The following is a 20,747-nucleotide window of genomic DNA, read 5'->3' on the forward strand; positions in this document are numbered from 1 at the left end:
GCATGTGTAAAAGTAGGATATGAAGAGCCTCTCAAGAGATGGAAATTGCAGTTGTGCTGATGTCCTCCTTGTATATAAGGAGGGAGGTGGGCTATGGGGTTGGATAAAAGCAGTAAGCTAGCAGCATAACACGTGTCTGAGATATGTTAGGTGAGAAAGCCCTGAGTACTGTGGCTGTGCCAAAGAAGCTCACCTGGAAATTTATTTTAATTTGTGAAATGTTTAAGTCTTTAACTTAGTTCTTACGGCAAATAATTAATCCAGAATACAAAGCCAGCCTAAAGGCCATCCAGGCACATTCTTTGTTCTCTACTGAGGAGAAGTTACTGGCAGAGCTTGATGCTATCATTGGGAAAAAAGGAACAAGAATCATCATTTGGAACCTTAGAAGGTAAGATGAAGTCCAATGTCTGGTAACTTGTGAACTTAAAATAAGTGTTCACTATGCATGAGTTTGGTGGTAAGCAGCTAGACTTTAGAAGTCTTCGTGGAACTACTCTCTAAAGCTAATGAGCATGAGTTGGTAGTAACTTAGTGGGAACATGCGGAATTGAACTGATAAATTTGAGAGATACAAGGTCATTGATCCACTACCACTGAACTATCTCGACAGAGCAAATAAAATAGCCAGAGGCAAAGGGACTAAAGTCAGGTCTATACTATGTTCTGCTGGCATAGCTATGTCTGTTAGTTATGCCAGCAAAAAAACCTGTGTTTGACAGTTAATACAGGCAAAAGACTTCTGTTGGTATAGCTTATGTCCTTTGAGGAGGTAGCTTAATTGTGCCAGCAAAAGAATTACTTTGCTAGAATAAGTTGGATCTCTGCTAGAGAGATTTGTTGGTATTGTTGTACCAGCAAAGCTTTTGCAGTTGTAAACTAGCCCTAAAGTGTGGTATCTTGCTAAATCCTATCTGTTTTAATATTTTGATGGCTGTTTGAGACACCAGGCAGCTCCTTAACTAAACTTTCTTGTGCCTAGCAGTAGTCTACTTAAAATGCCTGGAACTTTTCAAGTTTAATTCTAGTTTGTTGACTCTTACAGTATCTAATCCAGAATTTTCCCACACAATTTACCATAGCAAAATAAAAGGCTTACTTAGTCACATTCTCAAAGTCAGTATTAATTAGAGAACAAATTTGTTAGGTCAACTTCTCCATCCACGTGCCTCTGCAGGATTGGGCCCTATAGAATCATAGAAATGTAGGACTGGAAGGGACCTCAATAGGTCATCTAGTCTAGTCCCCTGCACTCAAGGCAGAACTAAGTAATAACTAGACCATTCCTGACAGGTGTTTGTCTAACCCAGGGGTAGGCAACCTATGGCACGTGTGCCGAAGGTGGCACTCGAGCTGATTTTCAGTGGCACTCACGCTTCCTGGGTCCTGGCCACCAGTCCGGGGGGCTCTGCATTTTAATTTAATTTTAAATGAAGCTTCTTAAACATTTTAAAAGCCTTATTTACTTCACATACAACAATAGTTTAGTTATATATTATAGACTTATAGAAAGAGACCTTCTAAAAACGTTAAAATGTATTACCGGCACGTGAAACCTTAAATTAGAGTGAATAAATGAAGTCTCGGCACACCACTTCTGAAAGGTTGCCGACCCCTGGTCTAACCTGTCCTTAAAAACCTCCAATGAGAGAGATTCTCAAATCTTCCTAGGAGATTTGTTCCAGTGCTTAACTACTCTACTCTGACAATAAGTTTTTCCTAATGTCCAACCTAAACCGCCCTTGCTGCAATTTAAGCCCATTGCTGCTTCTCCTATCCTCAGAGGTTAAGGGGAACAATTTTTCTCCCTCCTTGTAACAATCTCTTTTGTACTTGAAAACTGTTATCATATTTCCCCCCTCTCCCCTGTCTTCTCTTCTCCAGACTAAACAAACCCAATTTTTTTCAATCTTCCCTAAAAGTTCATGTTTTCTAGATCTTTAATCATTTTTGTTGCTCCCATAGACTTTAAGGTCAGAAAGGACTATCATGGTCATCTAGTCTGACCTCCTGTACATTGCAGGCCGCAGAACCTGCCCCACCCACCTGGGAAAGAATTCTCTGTAATAGTTCAGAGCCCTCCCCATCACTGGCCATTGGAGATAATTTGCTGCTAGCAGTCGCAGATCATCGGCATACCACTGTATGCTGTCTCATCATACTATCCCCTCTCTAAACTTACCAAGCTCAGTCTTGAAGCCAGTTCGGTATTTTGCCCCTTCTGCTCCCCTTGGGAGGCTGTTCCAGAACGTCAGTTCTCTGATTAGAAACCTTTGCCTAATTTCAAGCCTAAACTTGTTGATGGCTAGTTTATAGCCTGTTCTCTCCTCTGGGCTTTCTCCAATTTGTCCACATATTTTCTGAAATGTGGTGCCCAGAACTGGACAAAATACTGCAGTTGAGGCCTAATCAGTGCAGAGTAGAGCAGAAGAATTATTTCTTGTGTTGTGCTTACAATACTGCTAATACATCCCAGAATGATGTTTGGTTTTTTTGCAAGTGTTACACCGTGGACTCTCATTTAGCTTGTGATCCACTGTAACCCCCAGATCTCTTTGCACAGTACTCTTTTCTTGGCAGTCAATTCCAATTTGTATGTCTGCAGTTGATCCTTCCTAAGTGGAGTACTTTGCATTTGTCCTTACTGATTTTCATTCTGTTTATTTCAGACGATTTCTCCAGTTTGTCCAGATCATTTTGAATTTTAATCCTATCCTCCAAAGCACTTGCAAACCTTGCCAGCTTGGTATCGTCTGAAAACTTTAAGTGTACTCTCTATGCCATTATCTAAATCATTTATGAAGATATTGAACAGAACTGGACCCAGGAAGGATCCCTGTAGGACCTCACTTGATATGCCCTTCCAGCTTGACTGTGAACCACTGATAACTATGGTCTGGGTCTGTAATTCCCCAGGTTGTCTCTATTCCCCTTTTTGTAGATTGGCACTGTATTTGTCTTCTTCCAGTCTGGAATCTCTCCCATCTTCCATGAGTTTTCGAAGATAATAGCTAATGACTCAGATATTTCCTCAGTCAGCCCCTTGAGTATTTTAGGATGCATTTCTGTAGTAGTATTGTTAGGATTCATTTAGAACAAATGAATGTCATTGCAGTGTTACCTGGTAAATATTAGAGAACTGTGATTAAAAAGGAACATCTCCTTGAGGAAACCATACTTTAGAATCGCCAGCTGAAATAAACTTGCCTGCTAAGATGTTTTTCCTCTTCCACCCCTCTGTGGTTTCCTGCCTTCTTCAGTAATTGTGTTGGGTTGTTTATTTAATTAAAAAGTAAACAATTTAATATAAATTAAAAATTATAATTTAAAAATTATAATTTATTTTATTTATATTTTGGACTTCCTTCCACAGAGATAAAGATGGAGAAACAGAGCTCGATTTTGATAAGGATAAATACGACATCAGAATTCCAGAAGATTTAGATGAAGCAACAGGGAAAAGAGGGTATAAAAAACAAGAGAGACAGGACCAGATTGTGCCCGAAAGTGACTATTCATTACGGGTAGGTATGCTGTTTACTTAAAAAAAAAAAAAAAAAAAAAAAAAAAAAAAAAGTGACAAAGCTGGAAAGTAAGTTAAAATATTTCTTTTCAGTGAGAATGATTATACTACAGCAGCAGTGGCCATAAAAATATTTTAAAGCCAATCCATTTGCTTTTGAAGTATGTCTGTGATGCTTCTCCGGGGTGCCCAGGATTGTGAGGCACCTAACTACAACCTGCCCTTAGTGTGAGGAAGCCTTGTTCTGTGCCTGCTGTGTGTCAGCTCCCTGACTCCGCCGGTCATGGGCAACACAAGCACTCCCCTCTCAGCGTATGCTTGCTCCGCTCTCTCTCTCTCTCTCTGCAGATTAGTGATAGATGTGGTCCAACCTCCAAGCCCATGAATGTCTTCCTAGTGCCCAGCCTCTGTTCCACTGGAAACTCTCAGTATTCACAGTTTTGGTGCTCTTAGCTGCAGTACACTGCAGTTTCCAGTTATACCTCCGATCACTGTTCTGTTTAACAGACAGCACTTAGATATTTTTATATTGAAAACAAACAAAAGTTTATTTAACAAAGGAAAGAGATTCAAGGGATAGCAAGTAGAAGTATTGGAAACAAATGGTTACATATAAAATAAAATCATAATGCATTTAGAACCTAGACTTATTTAACTATTTAGTCTAGAATCTAGACTTGTTTAATGCCTTGTAAAGCAAAGTTCAGCCCCGAAGACCTTTCACTATTTTTCAACCAACCCTGGTGGTGCTCCTTTTTGCACGAGGCAAGCCACACTTATCAGCTTGTCTATTCAGTGAAGGAACAGTCCATCTCCTTGCCACCACTTGCAAACCTGCCTGTGGCCAGGGGAAGTGGTTGGGAGTGCCAAGGCCATGCCCCTGTTGCAAGGGCAGGACACAGCCCAGAGAGGACAGGGAGAGGTATCATGCAGCCCCCCCATCATCTAGGCAGCAGCAGCAACCCTTCCTGGCGCCTGGGCTCCACACATCCTAGCACTTCTGTCCCTAACTGCAGCCCTGCAAACCTGCCTGTGCCTGGGTCTTTCCATGTGGAATGGCGGTGCTGGGAACCTGTGGAGCTGCAGGCAAAAAAAGTCAGTAAGTGGCAAGCCTGTTGCCAATGTCCAGACCAATTCCAGTTCAAGTCAATTGGATGGTTTCAGTTCCAGGCAAAATGTTTAACAGGAAGTAATTATCAGGGTTGTTGTTAAGCAGCATTTATTCTATATAGTGAGAGAGGATGTATTATAAACCATTCATGTTGGGTTGGTTTGGCTTGGTTTGCATAATAGAAATTACCATGTGTTTTGCAGGCTTACAGCAGTATTTTGTATTTGAAGCCAAGAATGCAAATCATTATCAGAGGACAAAAAGTGAAAACGCAGCTGATTTCCAAAAGTCTTGCATACATTGAACGTGATATTTATAGACCAAAATTTTTGGCTGTATCCTTTACTGATACGTACATCATTGCATGCTGAATGGGAAGACATGATGTCAGTAGGCTGTCAATTCTGTGACAAAATGTTGTGTTGCAGATATCCATGTTAAGATGCTATACCAAACCTAGGGGCTGATGGAATTGTTCCAGTTTGAAAGTATTGGCTCATTTTTGAATGAACTTTCAGTATAAAGAAACTCTTGGGTGATCAAATTATCCTTAACATCCAAAAACAAGGCTAAAACTGTAAGAATCACCTTTGGATTTAACTGCAGAAACAAAGACCATTATGGAATAATGATGTATCACAGAAACAGACTCATCAAAGCTTATGAAAGGGTTGGCTGTCAATTAAAGGTAAGACTTCAACCTTGAAAAAGTTAATATTTGTGAATTAGAAACTACACCTCTACCCCGATATAACATGAATTCGGATATAACGCAGTAAAGCAGCGCTCCGGGAGGGGACTGCGCACTCCGGCGGATCAAAACAAGTTCAATATAATGCAGTTTCACCTATAACGCAGTAAGTTTTTTTTTTTTTTTTTTTGGCTCCCAAGGACAGCGTTATATCGGGGTAGAGGTGTAGTTTAATTCAAACCAGTTTACCTAATTTGTTTAATCGAGAAATTTAATAGTAATAAAATACCAAATTTTAAAAAACGTTATATTTTGATGCAGCTTTTGTAAAATCCTTGGTTTCTGTAGTGTCAATGCATCAGTTTAATACTGAAAGTTGTACTAAGCACTTAATCATAAATGATTGCTTTAGAACTAACCTTGATGTACAAAGTGTAGGCGTGAATGTGTCACTTTTAAGAGAAAGGAGGGACTTGAGAATCGTAGAAATGTAGGGCTGGAAGGGATCTCAAAGTAATCAGTCCTGCTCCTGGTGCTGAGTCAGGTAAAGTAAAACCTAGCCCATCCATGACAAGTTATCCAATCTGTTCTTAAACCTCCAGTAATAGGGATTCATAACCTTCCCTATACCAGAGGTTTAACTACCCTTGTAGACAGAAAGTTTGTCATAATATTTAACCTAAAACTCCCTTGCTTTAGTTCAAGCCCATTGCATCTTGTCCTGCCTTCAGTAGACATGAACATTGATCAGTCCTCTTTATAACAGCCATTAACATACTTGAAGACTTCTCAGGTACCCCCCCCCCCCAATATTCTTTCCTCAAGAGGACACGTCCAGTTCTTTAAACCTTTCCTTATAGGTTCTAAACCTTCTATCATTTTTGTTGTTCTCTGGACACTCTCTCCAATTTGTCCACATCTTTTCTAAAGTGTAGCACCTAGAATCGGACACAGTACTCCAGCTGAAGCCTCCCGAGGGCTAAGTAGAGTGAGACAGTTACCTCCTGTGTCTTACGTACAACACTGCTGTTAATACACCCCAGGATATTAGTGTTTTTCACAACTGCATCACATTGTTGACTGATATTCAGTTTGATCCACTACAACTCCCAGATCTTTTTCTGCAGTACTACTGCCTAGCCATCTATTCCCCACTTTTGTAGTTGTGCATTTGATTTTTCCTTCCTTAGTAAGGTACTTTGCACTTGTCTTTATTGAATGTCATCTTGTGTGATTTCAGACCAATTCTCCAATTTGTTACGATCATTTTGAATTATAATCCTGTCCTCCAAAGTGCTTACAAACCCTCCTAGCTTGCTGTCCTGATTGTTCTATAAGCATACTGTCCACTCCATTATCCAAGTCATTAATGAAAATATTGAATAGGACCAGACCCAAGACTGACGCTTGTAGGACACTACTAGATATGTCCTTCCCATCTGACAGTGGGCCATTGATAACTACTCATTGAGTACAATATTTCAACCACTTTTGCCCCCACCTTACAGTAATTTCATGTAGACCCCATTTGCCTAGTTAGCTTATGAGAATGGTCATGTGGGACTGTCAAAAGCCTTAATAAAAATCAAGTGATATCACATCTACTACTTCCCCCAATCCACTAGGCTAACAACCCTGTCAAAGAAGTAAATTAAGTTGGTTTAACATGATTAGTTCTTAATAAATCCATGTTGGTGATTACTTGTAACTCTATTGTGCTTTAGGTGCTTATAGGTTGATTGTTTAATAATTTGTTCCAGTATCTTTCTAGGTATCAAAGTTAGGCTGACTGGTTTATAATTCCCCAGGTTCTCCTTGTTTCTGCCTTTTAAAAATAGGTAATATGTTTGCCCTTCTTCAGTCCTCTGGGACCTTACCCACCCTCCATGTGATCTTGAAGATAATTGTTAATGATTTAGAGGTTGCTTCAGCTTCAGCCTTAAGTTACCTGTAGAATGAATTTCATAAAGCCCTATGACTTGAATACATCTAACATACCTAAATATTCATTAACTTGTTCTTTCCCTATTTTGGTTTGTATTCCTCCCCCTGGTTAATATTAATTGTGTTGTATCTGGTCACTGTTAACCTTTTTAGTGAAGATTGAAGCGAAATAGGCATTAAACATCTCCGCCTTCTTGATATCAGTTATTAGCTCTTCTTCTCTGCCAAGTAGAGGACCTACACTTTCCTTGGTCTTTCTCCTGCTCCTAATGTATTTAAAAAACCTCTTAGTCTTCTATATCTCTCTCTAGGTGTAATTCATTTTGTCTCTTAGCCTTTCTGATTTTCTCCCTATATGCTTGATAAATTGCTAAGTTCAAAAGAATACTACAAATTTTCCACTTTCTGTAGGATTCTTTTTTGATTTTCAGGTGATTAAAGAGTTCCTGATGGAGTCATGTTGACACCTTACTATTATTCCTCTTTCCTTCACGTCAGGATAGCTTGAAGTTGTGCCTTTAATGTTGTCTCCTTGAGAAACTGCCAGTTCTCTTTTAGATTTTCTTCCTGGGGGACATTACCTACCAGTTCTCAGAGTATATTTAAAAAAAAAATAAAGGCAGATTTTACATCCATTGTCCTTATAGAATCATAGAAATTTAGTCCTGGAAGGGACCTCAAAGTCATTAAGTCCAGTCCCCTATGCTGTGCCAGGACCAAGTGAACCTAGACCATCCCTGACAGGTGTTTGTCCAACTTGTTTTTAAAAGCTTCCAATGATGGGGACTCCATGACCTCCCTTGGAAGGCTATTCCAGAGTTTAACTTCCTTTGTAGTTAGAAAGCTTTTCCTATCTCCCTTGCAGTAGATTAAGCCCCTATTTGTCCTACCTTCAGTGGACGTGGAGAACAGTTGATCACTGTCCCTGTCCTCTTTATAACAGCCCTTAACATAAAACTGATAACATTTGGATACAGTCTTTCAACCAGTTGTGCACCCACCTTACAGTTATTTCATCTAGACCACATTTCCCTGCTTTGCTTATGAGAATGTCATGTGGAACTGTGTCAAAAGCTTTACTGAAATCAAGGTATATCACGTCTCCTGTGCTCCTCCATCCCCTAGGTCAGTAATCCTATCAAAGAAGGAAATTAAGTCAGGTTAGCATGATTTGTTCTTGACAGATCCATGCTGACTATTCCTTATAACCCTATTCTCCTTCAAGTGCTTATAAATTAACTGTTTAATAATTGCTCCAGTATCTTTGCAGGTATTGAAGTTATGCTGATGGGTCTATAATTCCCCAGGCCCTCTTTGGTTTCCCCTTTTTAAAGATAGATACTACGTTTGTCCTTCTCCAGTCTTCTGGGACCTCTCCTGTCCTCCAGGAGTTCTCAAAGATAATTGCTAAGTGCTCCGAGATGCCTTCGGCTGGTTCCTTACGTACTCTAGCATGAATTTCAGCAGGCCCTTCTGACTTGAAATACATCTAACTTATCTAAATATTCGTTAACCTGTTCTCTTCCTATTTTGGCTTGCATTCCTTCCCACTGGTTGTCAATATTAATTGTGTTGAGTATCTGGTGGTCATTAACCTTTTTAATAAAGACTGCAACACAATAGGCATTAAGCACCTTGGCTCTCTGGATGTCATCAGTTATTAGCTCTCCTTCTCCGCTAAGTAGAAGATGCACATTTTTCTTCTTTCTCTTGGTCCTAAGGTATTTAAAGAACCTCCTCTTATTCCCTTTTATGTGCCTTGCCAGGTGCAACTCATTTTGTGCTTTACCCTTTCTGATTTTTGTTTCTACATACTTATGCTGTTCTTTAGTGTTCCTCCTTATCAATTTGACCATGTTTCAACTTTTTGTAGAATTCCTTTTTGATTTTCAGGTCATTAAAGAGCTCCTGATGGAGCCTTATTGGTCTCTTACAAAGGAAAGATAGAATAGTATCAGAATAGTTTGCAGTTATGCCTTTAATATTATCACCTTGAGGAACTGCCAGCTCTCCTGAACTCATTTTTCCCTTAGCTTTTCTTCCCATTGGACTTTACCTATGAGTTCTCTGAGTGTGTTAGTCTGCTTTTTTGCTAACCAGTAGAGTATTTAAAATGTTGAACATGTATTTGAGGGAGGTGTGAGTTTAGAAATAGAAACAACAAATAATTGCCTAGTTAATTTATTAGCTACCGAGTGTTCTAGAATAGTAATATCTGAAAGAAAAGTTTTATATATTGTCATCTACATCAAAGATACTTGGAAGTTGGAATTTTCCCTTGCCTTTTATGTCCTTATTCTGCTGCTTTTGTTCCTTTCTTTCTTTAGAATGATGAAATCAGCATTTCATGATCACTTTCACCCAAATTGCTTTTTGCCTTCAGATTCACAGCCAATTTCTCCCTATTGGTCAGAATCAAGTCTAAAATGTTTGTCCCCATGATTACTTTCTCCACTTTCTGAAACAAAAAGTTTTAAGAACTTATTGGACATTTTTTGTTTTGCCTGTGTTACTTTTCCAACAGATGTCTGGGTTGTTCACGTCCCCCATAAGTACCAGATTTTGTGTTTTCGATATTTGTTTTGTTTTAGAAGTGCCTCATCCACTTCGTCGTCCTGATTTGGTGGTCTATAATATACCCATACTATGATGTCACCCTTATTTTTCCCTCGGTTATCTTTACCGAGAACTTTCAACTTGTCTGCCTCTCACCACCTTCTGGACCTCAGAACAAGCGTATATATTCTTGATGCATAATGCTACATCACCTGCCAGTCCTTCCTGAACGAATTATACCCCTTTATACCAATAGTCCAGTCATGAGATTTATCCCACCAAGTCTTTGTGATAAGCTAATTTATGTACCAACACTTCCAGTTCTTCCTGTTTATTCCCCATACTCCTTGGATTTGTGTATAGACATGTTGAGCAGATTCCCCCACTGATATCCCTCTTGTTGCTCCAGTGACCCTATTGTAATTTTCCATGTCTTCCTCCCTTCCCCCGAACATCTAGCCCTCTGTTAATATGAGTTTTTTATACTTATGCGCTTTTGTCACCTGCCCACTTTGGACCTATTTTTAAGCCTTCCTTTATCCACATTGGGTATGTTTTCACCCATGATAGGTACAAAATACAAGACAATTCCATTTTTTTCAAGAGGAACTACATGTCAAAATTAAATTTTATAACTTCAGCTCATGTGGCTTGTAAACTTTTCTGACAAACTTGTTGCTAAATTGAATATATTTGTAAAATCCAAACTACCAATAGTCTTTTTTCCTTTTGTATATAGGAATGTTTCAGTATAAAAGTTGGCATCTTTTTCTAATTTCTATATTTTTTACAGGCAAACAACATGGGTGTTGGTGTAGTTGGGGTTATAGAATGTAACTTCCTAAAACCAACTCATAATAAACAAGATTTTGATTATACCAATGAATACAGGTGAATATATATGTATTTTATCTAGACATATTATAAAATGGGTTTACAGTGGGTGTATTAAATACTTTTCCTAGCATGCTATTTTCTTAGCTATAAAATGTCAGTTTTTTTCCTAAGTATTGTATAAGTACTTTGTAATCTGAAATTGTCATGAAATACTATCACCACTTTGGACAGTAAGTGCTACCAAATTGAAAACAAAGGCAGTTAATTCTGTTTTAAAAAGTTACTTTATCTTTCAAACACCTTCATGCTTTTCTCTTTAAATGCTTATTTCTATTGGTAGAGTTAACTGGCTGAAAAGCTGAATTCATATGCTGTATGTGTGTTTGAGGGAGGCGTGAGGTGAGAAATGAAAACAACAAATAATTGCCAAGTTAATTTATTAACTATTGTGTGTTCTTTAATAGTAATATCTGCAAGAAAAGTTTTATACATTGTCATCTACATCTGAAGATACTTTGGAGTTGCTATTTTTCCTTGTTTTTTACATGCAAAGATAATTAAGTAATTGACTTATTGGAGAGTGTATTTAAGGAGACTCAAAATTAATGCCTTAGTTAAAGCTGTAAATTAGAAATTTGTCCATTTTAAAAGTAAAAGTTGACTCATCCTTTTTAAAATTCTGAGATACAGCTTTCCTGTTTCTCTGCCAGGCTGAGCAATATCAATCACCTGTAACCGAAGGAAATGGATAGGTCATTAGAATGGGAATTCTATTAAATCTTCGAGAGATTTGGCACATGAACCAGAAAGTAAGCAGCTCAGATTGCTCAGCAGCATAGGGTTGTGGTAACTGTGGGATTTGGAGCTGCTCTGTAATTTATGAATAGTGCATGTTGACCTGATTGGGATGTTTTTTGTATGGAAACAGTGGTTTAGTATAATGTGGGGATGAACGGAGAACAAGCAGGAAGGGAAAAAATGGCTCAAGATAAGCCACCTGTCTCGTAACTACACAAGTGTTTGACAGTTCCAGGACAGAAAAAGGCTTTTGATCACTGGGATCAAAAACTCAAAAAGAACACTCTTGAAAGAGGGAGGGTAGCTCTTTAGGGGAACCAGACTAAAACCCCGGATCCTTCTGAGGGTATCTGAAGAAGTTAGGCCTGCTTAGCTTACCTTCAGGGAAGAAGTACAGGTACCTGAACTCACTTGTACCTGTTAAGTAAGTACAATTGAGCCATAGGATACTGTAGTCCAGGGCCTGGTCTCAAGAATTGGAGAATTGCAGAATCCCACCTATTGACAAAAGGACAATCGTTTGATTACGCTCATGGTTAAATGTTCAAGAGACCAAATAACCAGACTTACCCAAATGTATTGTCTAAAGACAAAGCAGTACAATACGTGAAGGAGACATACATGCCTTCTTTCTGGGAAGCAATTCTTGCACAGAAAATGTGCTTCTAAAATAGCTTATCAGCTAGTAATCAGGAAGTTTAGACTTGAAATGAGATGAAGGTTTCTAACCATCAGAGGAGTGAAGTACTGGAATAGCCCTCCAAGGGGAGCAGTGAAGGCAAAAAACATATTTGGCTTCAAGACTAAGCTTGGTAAGTTTATGGAAGGGATGGTATGATGGGATAGTCAAAGATCAATTGCCAAAATTAGACTATTAGCGGTAAATATGCCCAATGGCCTGTGATGGGACACTAACTAGGGTGGGATCTCAGTTACTACAAAGAATTCTTTCCCGGGTGTCTGCTGGTGAGTCTTGCCCACATGCTCAGGGTTTAGCTGATCGCCATATTTGGGGTTGGGAAGGAATTTTCCTCCAGGGCAGATTGGCAGAGGCCCTGAGGGTTTTTCGCCTTCCTCTGCAGCGTGGGGCACGGGTCACTTGCTGGAGGATTCTCTGCACCTTGAAGTCTTTAAACCACAAGTTGAGGACTTCAGTAGCTCAAACATAGGTCAGGGGTTTGTTACAGGAGTGGGTGGGTGAGATTCTGTGGCCTGCGTTGTGCAGGAGGTCAGACTAGAAGATCATTGTCCCTCCTGACCGTAAAGTCTGAATCTGAGTAATATTTGTAGTATGATTTTACAAGTTAAAGCTTTTTTCACATCACTAAAATCCAATCCATCAGTTTGTAACAGTTCTTTAACTTGTTTTGTTCTATTCTTATTTCTGATTTGACTAGTACTTTCCAAACCCAGTTGGGTGAAGAGGTGCATCCCAATCTGTACTAGGACCCACCACTCTTTGGCCAGGTCTACACTAACCCCCCAATTCGAACTAAGGTACGCAACTTCAGCGACGTGAAAGCTGAAGTTCGAAGTACCTTAGTTCGAACTTACCTCGGTCCACACGCGGCAGGCAGGCTCCCCCGTCGACTCCGCGGTACTCCTCTCGCCAAGCTGGAGTACCGCAGTCGACGGCGAGCACTTCCGGGTTCGACTTATCGCGTCCAGACAAGACGCGATAAGTCAAACCCAGAAGTTCGATTGCCAGCCGCCGAACTACCGGGTAAGTGTAGACCTACCCTTTGTATTTTAGCTTAACAGGCTTCCTGTTTTCTAATGGCAAAGCTGACTTCAGCTTTGCAAAATGTTGTGATTTTATGAACAGAATTGTGGGGAGAGCATGATATATTCAGTTAACATAACTTCCCAACACTTTTTGTATATGTAAACAAACTGTGGGATAATACCCGTTAATGGGATGTATGCAATCTCTAATATATTTGTATTGACTAACACCACAAGATAGGTAAAGGCACAAGGCCTAACACATGAGGGGGTTGCATTCAGAGAGACCAGATTGGGAACGGAGATTTGGGTAACCCTTTACAATGACAGTAACTTTCTCAACTTTTATCTAAAATTGTGCTGCATATATTTATTAAACAGTGGATATATATTTTTCTCTCATTTGAAGAGAGTTTGGGAGACTTCAGAAATAATTCACTTAACTGACAGGTGAATGGTAAATATCGAATGAAAAATATTGAAATAAATTTAATACACTAGTACAATTTTATATGAAGTAGTGTTATCTTATCCGCCCTCTCCCCGCCCCCCCCCCCCCACCTTTCCAATGACACCTAGCTTTTGTGCATCTGCTCCCATCACCCTATGAAGTCTGCTTTCCTTGTCCTCCCTTAGGCTTCAACCCTGCAACTGAATATGTTCTGGAAAACCTGTGTCTGCATATAGGGGCTCTGTTGACTTTGGTTATGATGTCAGCTCTATTCCTCCTTTACTGTCTATTCTTTGTATACCCATAATTGTTCCTACTGGTCTCGTCTGTATTTCCTGTTAGACAAGTATTTTCATTTTACAGGTCATGTTTGGTCTTGTAGAATCCTTTGTTCGTTTGGTCCAAATCCATCCTACTTAATTCATGTACTATAACTTTTGCTCTGCTTTGCTTATTCCCATGTCTTTGCCTCTTCAGTTCACTGGCTTCTTATCCATTTTGCTCTGCTACTTACTCCTGCCTTCCAGTTTGCTTCCTTCCTTAATGTTATGATTCACTTTTTTGTGGCTGTGTACATTTGTGTGTTTCTTTCTAGACCTCTCTTTGGAACATTCATTTGCTCTTCTTTTTCTGACTTTAAATCTTTAAATCCGATCTCAAAACTTCTCTTCCTCTCTGTCTGTTGTGATCTTGCTGAGGACTTTTGCATGTGACTTGATGACTATCCAAGATTGTTGAATAACAGGCTCAATTGGAATTGATTAATCATAGATGTTCAATCAGAGCAGGGCCGGCTCTAACTTTTTTGCTGCCCCAGGCAAAAAAGAGCGCCGCCCCGCCGCCGAAATCCCCGCCCCCCAGCGCCGCGCGCCCAAAGCCCTGCTGAGCACCGCGCAAGCCCCGCCCCTCCCAGCGCCGCGCCACCTGAAGCTCCGCCCCCTCCAAGCACCGCGCTGCCCGAAGCCCCTAACCCCTCCGAGCGCCGCGCCGGCCCCTGCTCCCCCCTCCGAGCGCTGCGCCGCGCCCCCCCCCCGCCCCGCCTCCGAGCGCCGTGCCGCGCCGCGGAAACAAAAAAACCCTCCAGCGCTGCCCCTACGAACCAAAAAAAAAAAAAAAAAAATTAAATAAAAACCCGAGCGCCGCCCCGCCCCAAGGTGCCGCCCCAAGCACGTGCTTGGTGGGCTGGTGCCTGGAGCCGGCCCTGAATCAGAGATTAGTACAGCACTGTACAGAATACAGAAATAATAGATACATTACTACCCTAGCTGTAAGGTAAAGATCTGATGCTGTGTCTCTTCTTCACTGTAACTGGTGGGATGCACAGTTTCATTCCTCACCTAAGTTCCAAAACTTCTGTTGTTATATAGGGATTTTAGGCCATAACGCCTCTTCGCCAAAAACACCCTCCCAGAGCCGTGTTCTGATGTCATTTCTTATGTTCTGATGGGATTTCCTTTAATATCTGTACATTCTTAGTTTACCTGATTTATGTGTGAAGGCATAATTTTTTACAGCTGAGGACCAACATTCTTGAAGATAATATATCTCAGTGAGTTCTTCTTCCCCCATAAGCATTCTTCCCTGTTGATTCCCCAATAGGAAACATCTGCTGTAACAATATCCCTCAGCAATCCATTTTATATATGCTTATGTAAGCATTATATTATATTATAACATTTTTTTAAAAGGAATGGTTTCCAAGAATATTTGGAGTTTTATAGACATGGAAGCACCACGGATTATTAGATACATCCTAATGCATAGAATCATGAATTGGGTTACTTATAGGTCAAGGACCAGTATTCTGGGCCTTAGAATTCCACATACTTTTTATGATATTAAAACAGATTCTAAAGAATAGTTAATATGTAAATGAATCAATATACAAAAAAGAAAAGGACTAAAAGGGCTAATATTCACGAGCAAGTACTAACAGGACCATCAAATGGACTATTTAAATTATTTTTTTAATAGCTGTATTGCCTTATCTGTCACCATCCTTTTGAATCAAAGGCTATTTTCTTCAACTGCTGCTATTTCTACCGACTGTAATTATACTTTGGCCTAAATTTTCACTACCACTGTGAGTGTTTGCCCAGACTCCCTCATACCTAAACCAGAGACTCATTCCCATAGACCGGGGCGGGCAAACTTTTTGGCCTGAGGGCCGCATCGGGTTTCAGAAATTGTATGGAGGGCCAGTTAGGGGAGGCTGTGCCTCCCCAAACAGGCAAGTGTGGCCCTGCCCCCATCCGACCCCCCCCCACCCCCCGCTTCTTGCCCCTGATGGCCCCCCGGGACTCCTGCCCCATCCAACCCTCCCTGTTCCCTGATGGCCCCCTGTCCCCAGACCGCCCCTGAACCCCCCGCCGCCCCATCCAACCCCCCCTTCTTCCTGACCTCTCCTCCCTCCCCCCCTGGGACCCCTGCACCATCCAACCACCCTTTCTCCTTGACAGCCCCTGGAACCCCCACCCCTGACTGCCCCCAGCTGCCCCATCCAACCCCTCCTCTCATTCCTGACTGCCCCCGGAACCTCCGCCACTGACTGCCTCCCGTCATCCCATCCAACCCCTCCTCTCCTTCCTGATTTCACCCCCCCCAGATCTCTGCCCCATCCAACCACCCCATCTCCCTGACCGCCCCCCGGAACCCATGCCCCCATTCAACCCCCCTGTTCCCCGCCCTCTGACCGCCTCCACCCCTATCCACACCCCCATCCCCTGACCACTCCCCAAACTAACCTGCCCTCCATCCATCCCCTCTCCCCTGCTTCCTGCCCCCTTACCACACTGCCTGGAGCACCGGTGGCTGGTGGTGCGGCTGCACCATGAAAGGCAGCCGCGCTGCCCGGCTGGAGCCAGCCGTGCAGCACAGAGCACCGGGTCAGGCCGGGCTCTGCAGCTGCACTGCCCCTGGAGCTCACAGCCCCGCCACCCAGAGCATTGCACCGGTGGTACAGTGAGCTGAGGCTGCAGGGGAGGGGGAACAGCAGGGGAGGGGCTGAGGGCTAGCCTCCTGGGCTCAGGGGCCGGGGAGAACGGTCCTGCCGACCAGATGTGGCCTCCGGGCCATAGTTTGCCCACCTCTGCCATAGACCATCGTGTTACTCAATGCTCATTTTATTTCTTCTCTGAAAGTCATTTGTAAATTGGGTTTGAGACCTTTATTTTCACTATTAGTGCAAAGGACTTGTCCAATATTTGAACCAGCAGTTTTCCCAAATCAAAGCCAGAAATATATCACTAAGGGCTTGTCTACACTACTGCGCGGGGTCGATCTAAGATACGCAACTTCAGCTATGTGAATGTAAAAGTTTTCCTTGCTAATAAATATTTTACAAAATGTTTCTCATGAGGCACTATTTCTTTGCTAGACTTACAATAGCGGCACTGGGAGAAAAACTTAATGATTACTGGAATGAAATGAAAGCAAAGAAAAACGAAGAATATCCTCTGGATTTGCCAGTAGAGGATCTACAGTAAGTAAGATGTCTCTAAAGCTATAATGTAAAGGCCTCAATACTAGAATACATGCATGTTAGTTTCTCTACTCCTACATGATATTGCACAGGAGTCAGGGGAGGGGGGGGGGGGGTAACATTTTCATATGAATGTTTTGATGTTTCTTTACAGAAAACGACCTGATCAGACATGGGTTCAATGCGATTCATGTCTGAAGTGGCGGAAGCTTCCAGATGGGATAGATCGCTTGCCAGAGAAGTGGTACTGTTCGTTGAATCCTGATCCACAGTTCAGGTAAAGTAGGATCTGGAGGAATATCTAGATGCAATTGCATGTTTTACTTTTCTCAGTTAATTAGAGCACCATTTGTCTCAATACTTTTAATCAGGAATTGCAGTGTACCAGAAGAACCTGAAGATGATGACCTAATACATCCGACATATGAGAAAACATGTAAGAAAAAGTGAGTACCAAAGACTTTTGTGTGAAAAGATGTACCTATTATAGAATAGAAATGTGAGAAGTAAAACACCTTTAAGTTTTTAACTTACCCACTGTTTGGGGGATATTACCAAGTTACAGCATGGTTTGTGCCCTAAAAGAGCAGACCAAACCATTGTAAGGGAACAGTGCTACAGTGTTATCAAATGTCATATATAATCTCTCCTTTTAGCATGGACTGATGCAGAAATTCTCAAATTGTTCTGTGGACCACTGGTGTCATTTTTGTTTTTGACTGCTGATCACATGATGCTCTCCTCCTTTCCAGTTGCTAAATTAATACATATTTAGCTGTCAGTGTAAATACTCTCATAGGGTAATATTATTAGAACAATTGCTGGCATTGGCTCAGGGATGTTGCATAATTTTGAATGGGAAGACACTCTAAGGTGTGATGCAGGCTACATAACCTGAGGATCCCTGCTCTAGCCTACACATACAGTTGGGTGTAACCAACTACCCCAACACAGGAGTAATTTGAGCATGAACAGAACCTTAATTGACAGTTCAGGAAGTCTATTGTTTTGAGTACTGATGAAAAGGGTTAGCTTAAAAAGGATTATTTACAGTGGTTCAAATCTGACAAGTAATTGAGGTTATGCTAATTTTAACTCCTAATAGCCTTCATGCTTAAATTATATTCAGTAATTCAGAATGTTAGTGAAAACCGTTGTTCATTCTTTTCATCTTTGAAAGGTGAAGAGTATTGTATTTGTTTTAAGCTAGAAATTGATTTTTACAGTGAATTATATTTTGATTTAAACTTTTTCTTCCCCAATGTATAAAGAGACAGGGAAAAACTAAGGAGGCGACTGGAGTACAGCCAACAGGTAACTGTCTCTCTTAATCTTGATTTGCTCTTGAATTTGATAGTTTTGGCTGTAAATGCACCTGAATGATGATTTTCCAGATGTAATTCATTCAAGAATATACATACAGTATATTGGACTGTAGCCGCTAATGTGCATTTAGCGAAAGCTGTAAATTCAAAACTCTATATGTACACTTCAGAAGGTCGGGATATTTTTTTCCATCTGAGTGTCTGATTTTGTTTGGTGAGAGGATATAAGGGAGATTACTCAAACTACTTTGTAATGCATTTAAATATTTTTACATAACATTCTGAAAGGGGCTTCAAACATAATTTACACAACACTATATTTTTAAATATGCATTTTGTTTTACTAGTACATTTTTAAAGGCAATGAGCCTGCTGCTCTTATTTAGAAGATGTGTAAACAAATATACACACTTCTCATATTTAATGTTTTTATATATGCAAGTGCACACATACTGATCACATTACGCTTGTTTAAGAAGCCATATACTATTTGATCAAATTAAGGTATTTAAAACAGCATTGAGAGGCTTTATGTTATGTGTCTTCTAGGTTCAACTTGCTTAATTTACAAGCAAGAATTTTTTTAAATTGTCAGTCCTGCAAATTCAACCTCAGATCTGTATCATTGCTAGCAATAAAGGTTCTGCTGGCCAAATTCTGCTTTCCGTTCTGCATAGACAACCTTATCTTCAGTGGGGTTTTACCTATAAAAACTATTTGCAGAATTTGTCCTTTATTTTGAACTTAGTTAATGTTTCAGTTGATTCATTAGATTGGAAAAAAAAATACAGGCTCTCTGGCATAACTATATTAATGGTGTAGTGCTAACAAATAAAAAGTAAAAACATTTGAAAACCTGGTCCAGATCATTCCAGATCATCTTTTCATCTTTTTACTTTAATGGCAAAATTTAGTGTGCAAGAACACTTAATATGCATATTTCATGATGTGCATAAAATGAGATAGTGTGCATGTCTCCCTTTGCTCCCTGTGTACCAGATTTTCAAATACATTCAGTAAGAAGATACTGTTTTCATAGTCATGTTTTGGGAGCAGAATTCAAAGTTCAGTGATTAATTATCAAAGTATTAAAATGTACTCTCCAAAGTAATTGAACCAATGTAAATAGAACTATTTAAATATTGAAATTACTAGAGAATATACAAAAGCAAGCATAGCTTTCGTGAAAAAAAAGTTGATAAAAATATGCAAGTAAAATCACAAAATATGCTTTAATAGGCAGATAATAGAATTGTAGGACTGAAATGTACCTTGAAAGGTCTTCTAGTCTAGTCCTCTGCACTCAAGGTAGGACTAAATATTATCTAGACCAGTGGTTCTCAACCCGTGGCCTGTGGCCCCCTTGCAATCCAATCAGCACACAGCTGCGGCCCATGTTACATCCTCAGGGCCATACTGTGTGTGTGTGTGTGTGTGTGTGTGTGTGTCTAATATATATAGTGTGGATGTGGCCCACATAACACACAGCGAGCTACATATGTGGCCCACAATGGTAAATAGGTTGAGAACCACTGATCTAGACCATCCCTGACAGGTGTTTGTCTAACCTGCTCTTAAAAATTTCCAATGACGAAGATTCCACAACTTCCGTAGGCAGTTTATTCCAGTGCTTAATTATCCTGACAGGAAATTTTTCCTAATGTCCAATCTAAACTGCCCATCTAGTGTCCCATCAATGGCTGTTGGAGATATTTGCTGCTAGTGGTCAGAGATAAGCAACATGCCCTTGTAGGCAGCCTCATCATACCATTCCCTCTATAAACTTATCAAGCTCAGTCTTGAAACCAGTTAGGTTTTTTGGCCCCACTGCTCCCCTAGTAAAGCTATTCCAGAACTTGAGTTCCCTGATGATTAGAAACCTTCGTCTAATTTCAATCCTGAACTTGCTGATGGGCCTCTTCTCTCCTCTTGGCTTTCTCCAATTTGTCCACCTCTTTCCTGAAATGTGGTGCCCAGAACTGGACAAAATGCTCCAGTTGAGGCCTTATCGGCACGGAGTAGAGTGGAAGAATTACTTTTTGTATCTTGCTTACAACACTCCTGCTAATACATCCCAGAATGATGATGGGGGTTTTTTTTTGCAACACTGTGGACTCTCATTTAGCTTGTGATCCACTATAACCCCCAGATCTCTTTCCGCAGTACTTCCTTCCTACTCAGTCATTTTCCATTTTGTATGTGTGTAACTGATTGTTCCTTCTTAAGTGGAGTGCTTTGCATTTGTCCAATTTCATTCTGTTTGTCGTGTGACATATATAGCAATTTCCTGCAGTACTCTGGAAAA

The 20,747-nt window shown here is 40.6% G+C and overlaps 1 protein-coding gene across 1 annotated transcript in view; it reads left to right on the forward strand.

The window, feature by feature from the left end:
* The window catches only part of MORC3 (MORC family CW-type zinc finger 3), a 48,512-nt gene that overhangs the window by 13,272 nt on the left and 14,493 nt on the right, over positions 1-20,747 (forward strand). The window contains exons 5-13 of the mRNA XM_065405528.1: positions 247-391; positions 3,374-3,524; positions 4,838-4,969; positions 5,203-5,322; positions 10,619-10,716; positions 17,013-17,117; positions 17,272-17,394; positions 17,489-17,563; positions 18,389-18,431. Coding sequence (XP_065261600.1) covers positions 247-391; positions 3,374-3,524; positions 4,838-4,969; positions 5,203-5,322; positions 10,619-10,716; positions 17,013-17,117; positions 17,272-17,394; positions 17,489-17,563; positions 18,389-18,431 — 992 coding nt within the window. The remainder of the gene's footprint in view (positions 1-246; positions 392-3,373; positions 3,525-4,837; positions 4,970-5,202; positions 5,323-10,618; positions 10,717-17,012; positions 17,118-17,271; positions 17,395-17,488; positions 17,564-18,388; positions 18,432-20,747) is intronic.

The sequence above is a fragment of the Emys orbicularis genome, chromosome 1, assembly GCF_028017835.1.
Source record: "Emys orbicularis isolate rEmyOrb1 chromosome 1, rEmyOrb1.hap1, whole genome shotgun sequence".
Taxonomy (NCBI): Eukaryota; Metazoa; Chordata; order Testudines; family Emydidae; genus Emys; species Emys orbicularis.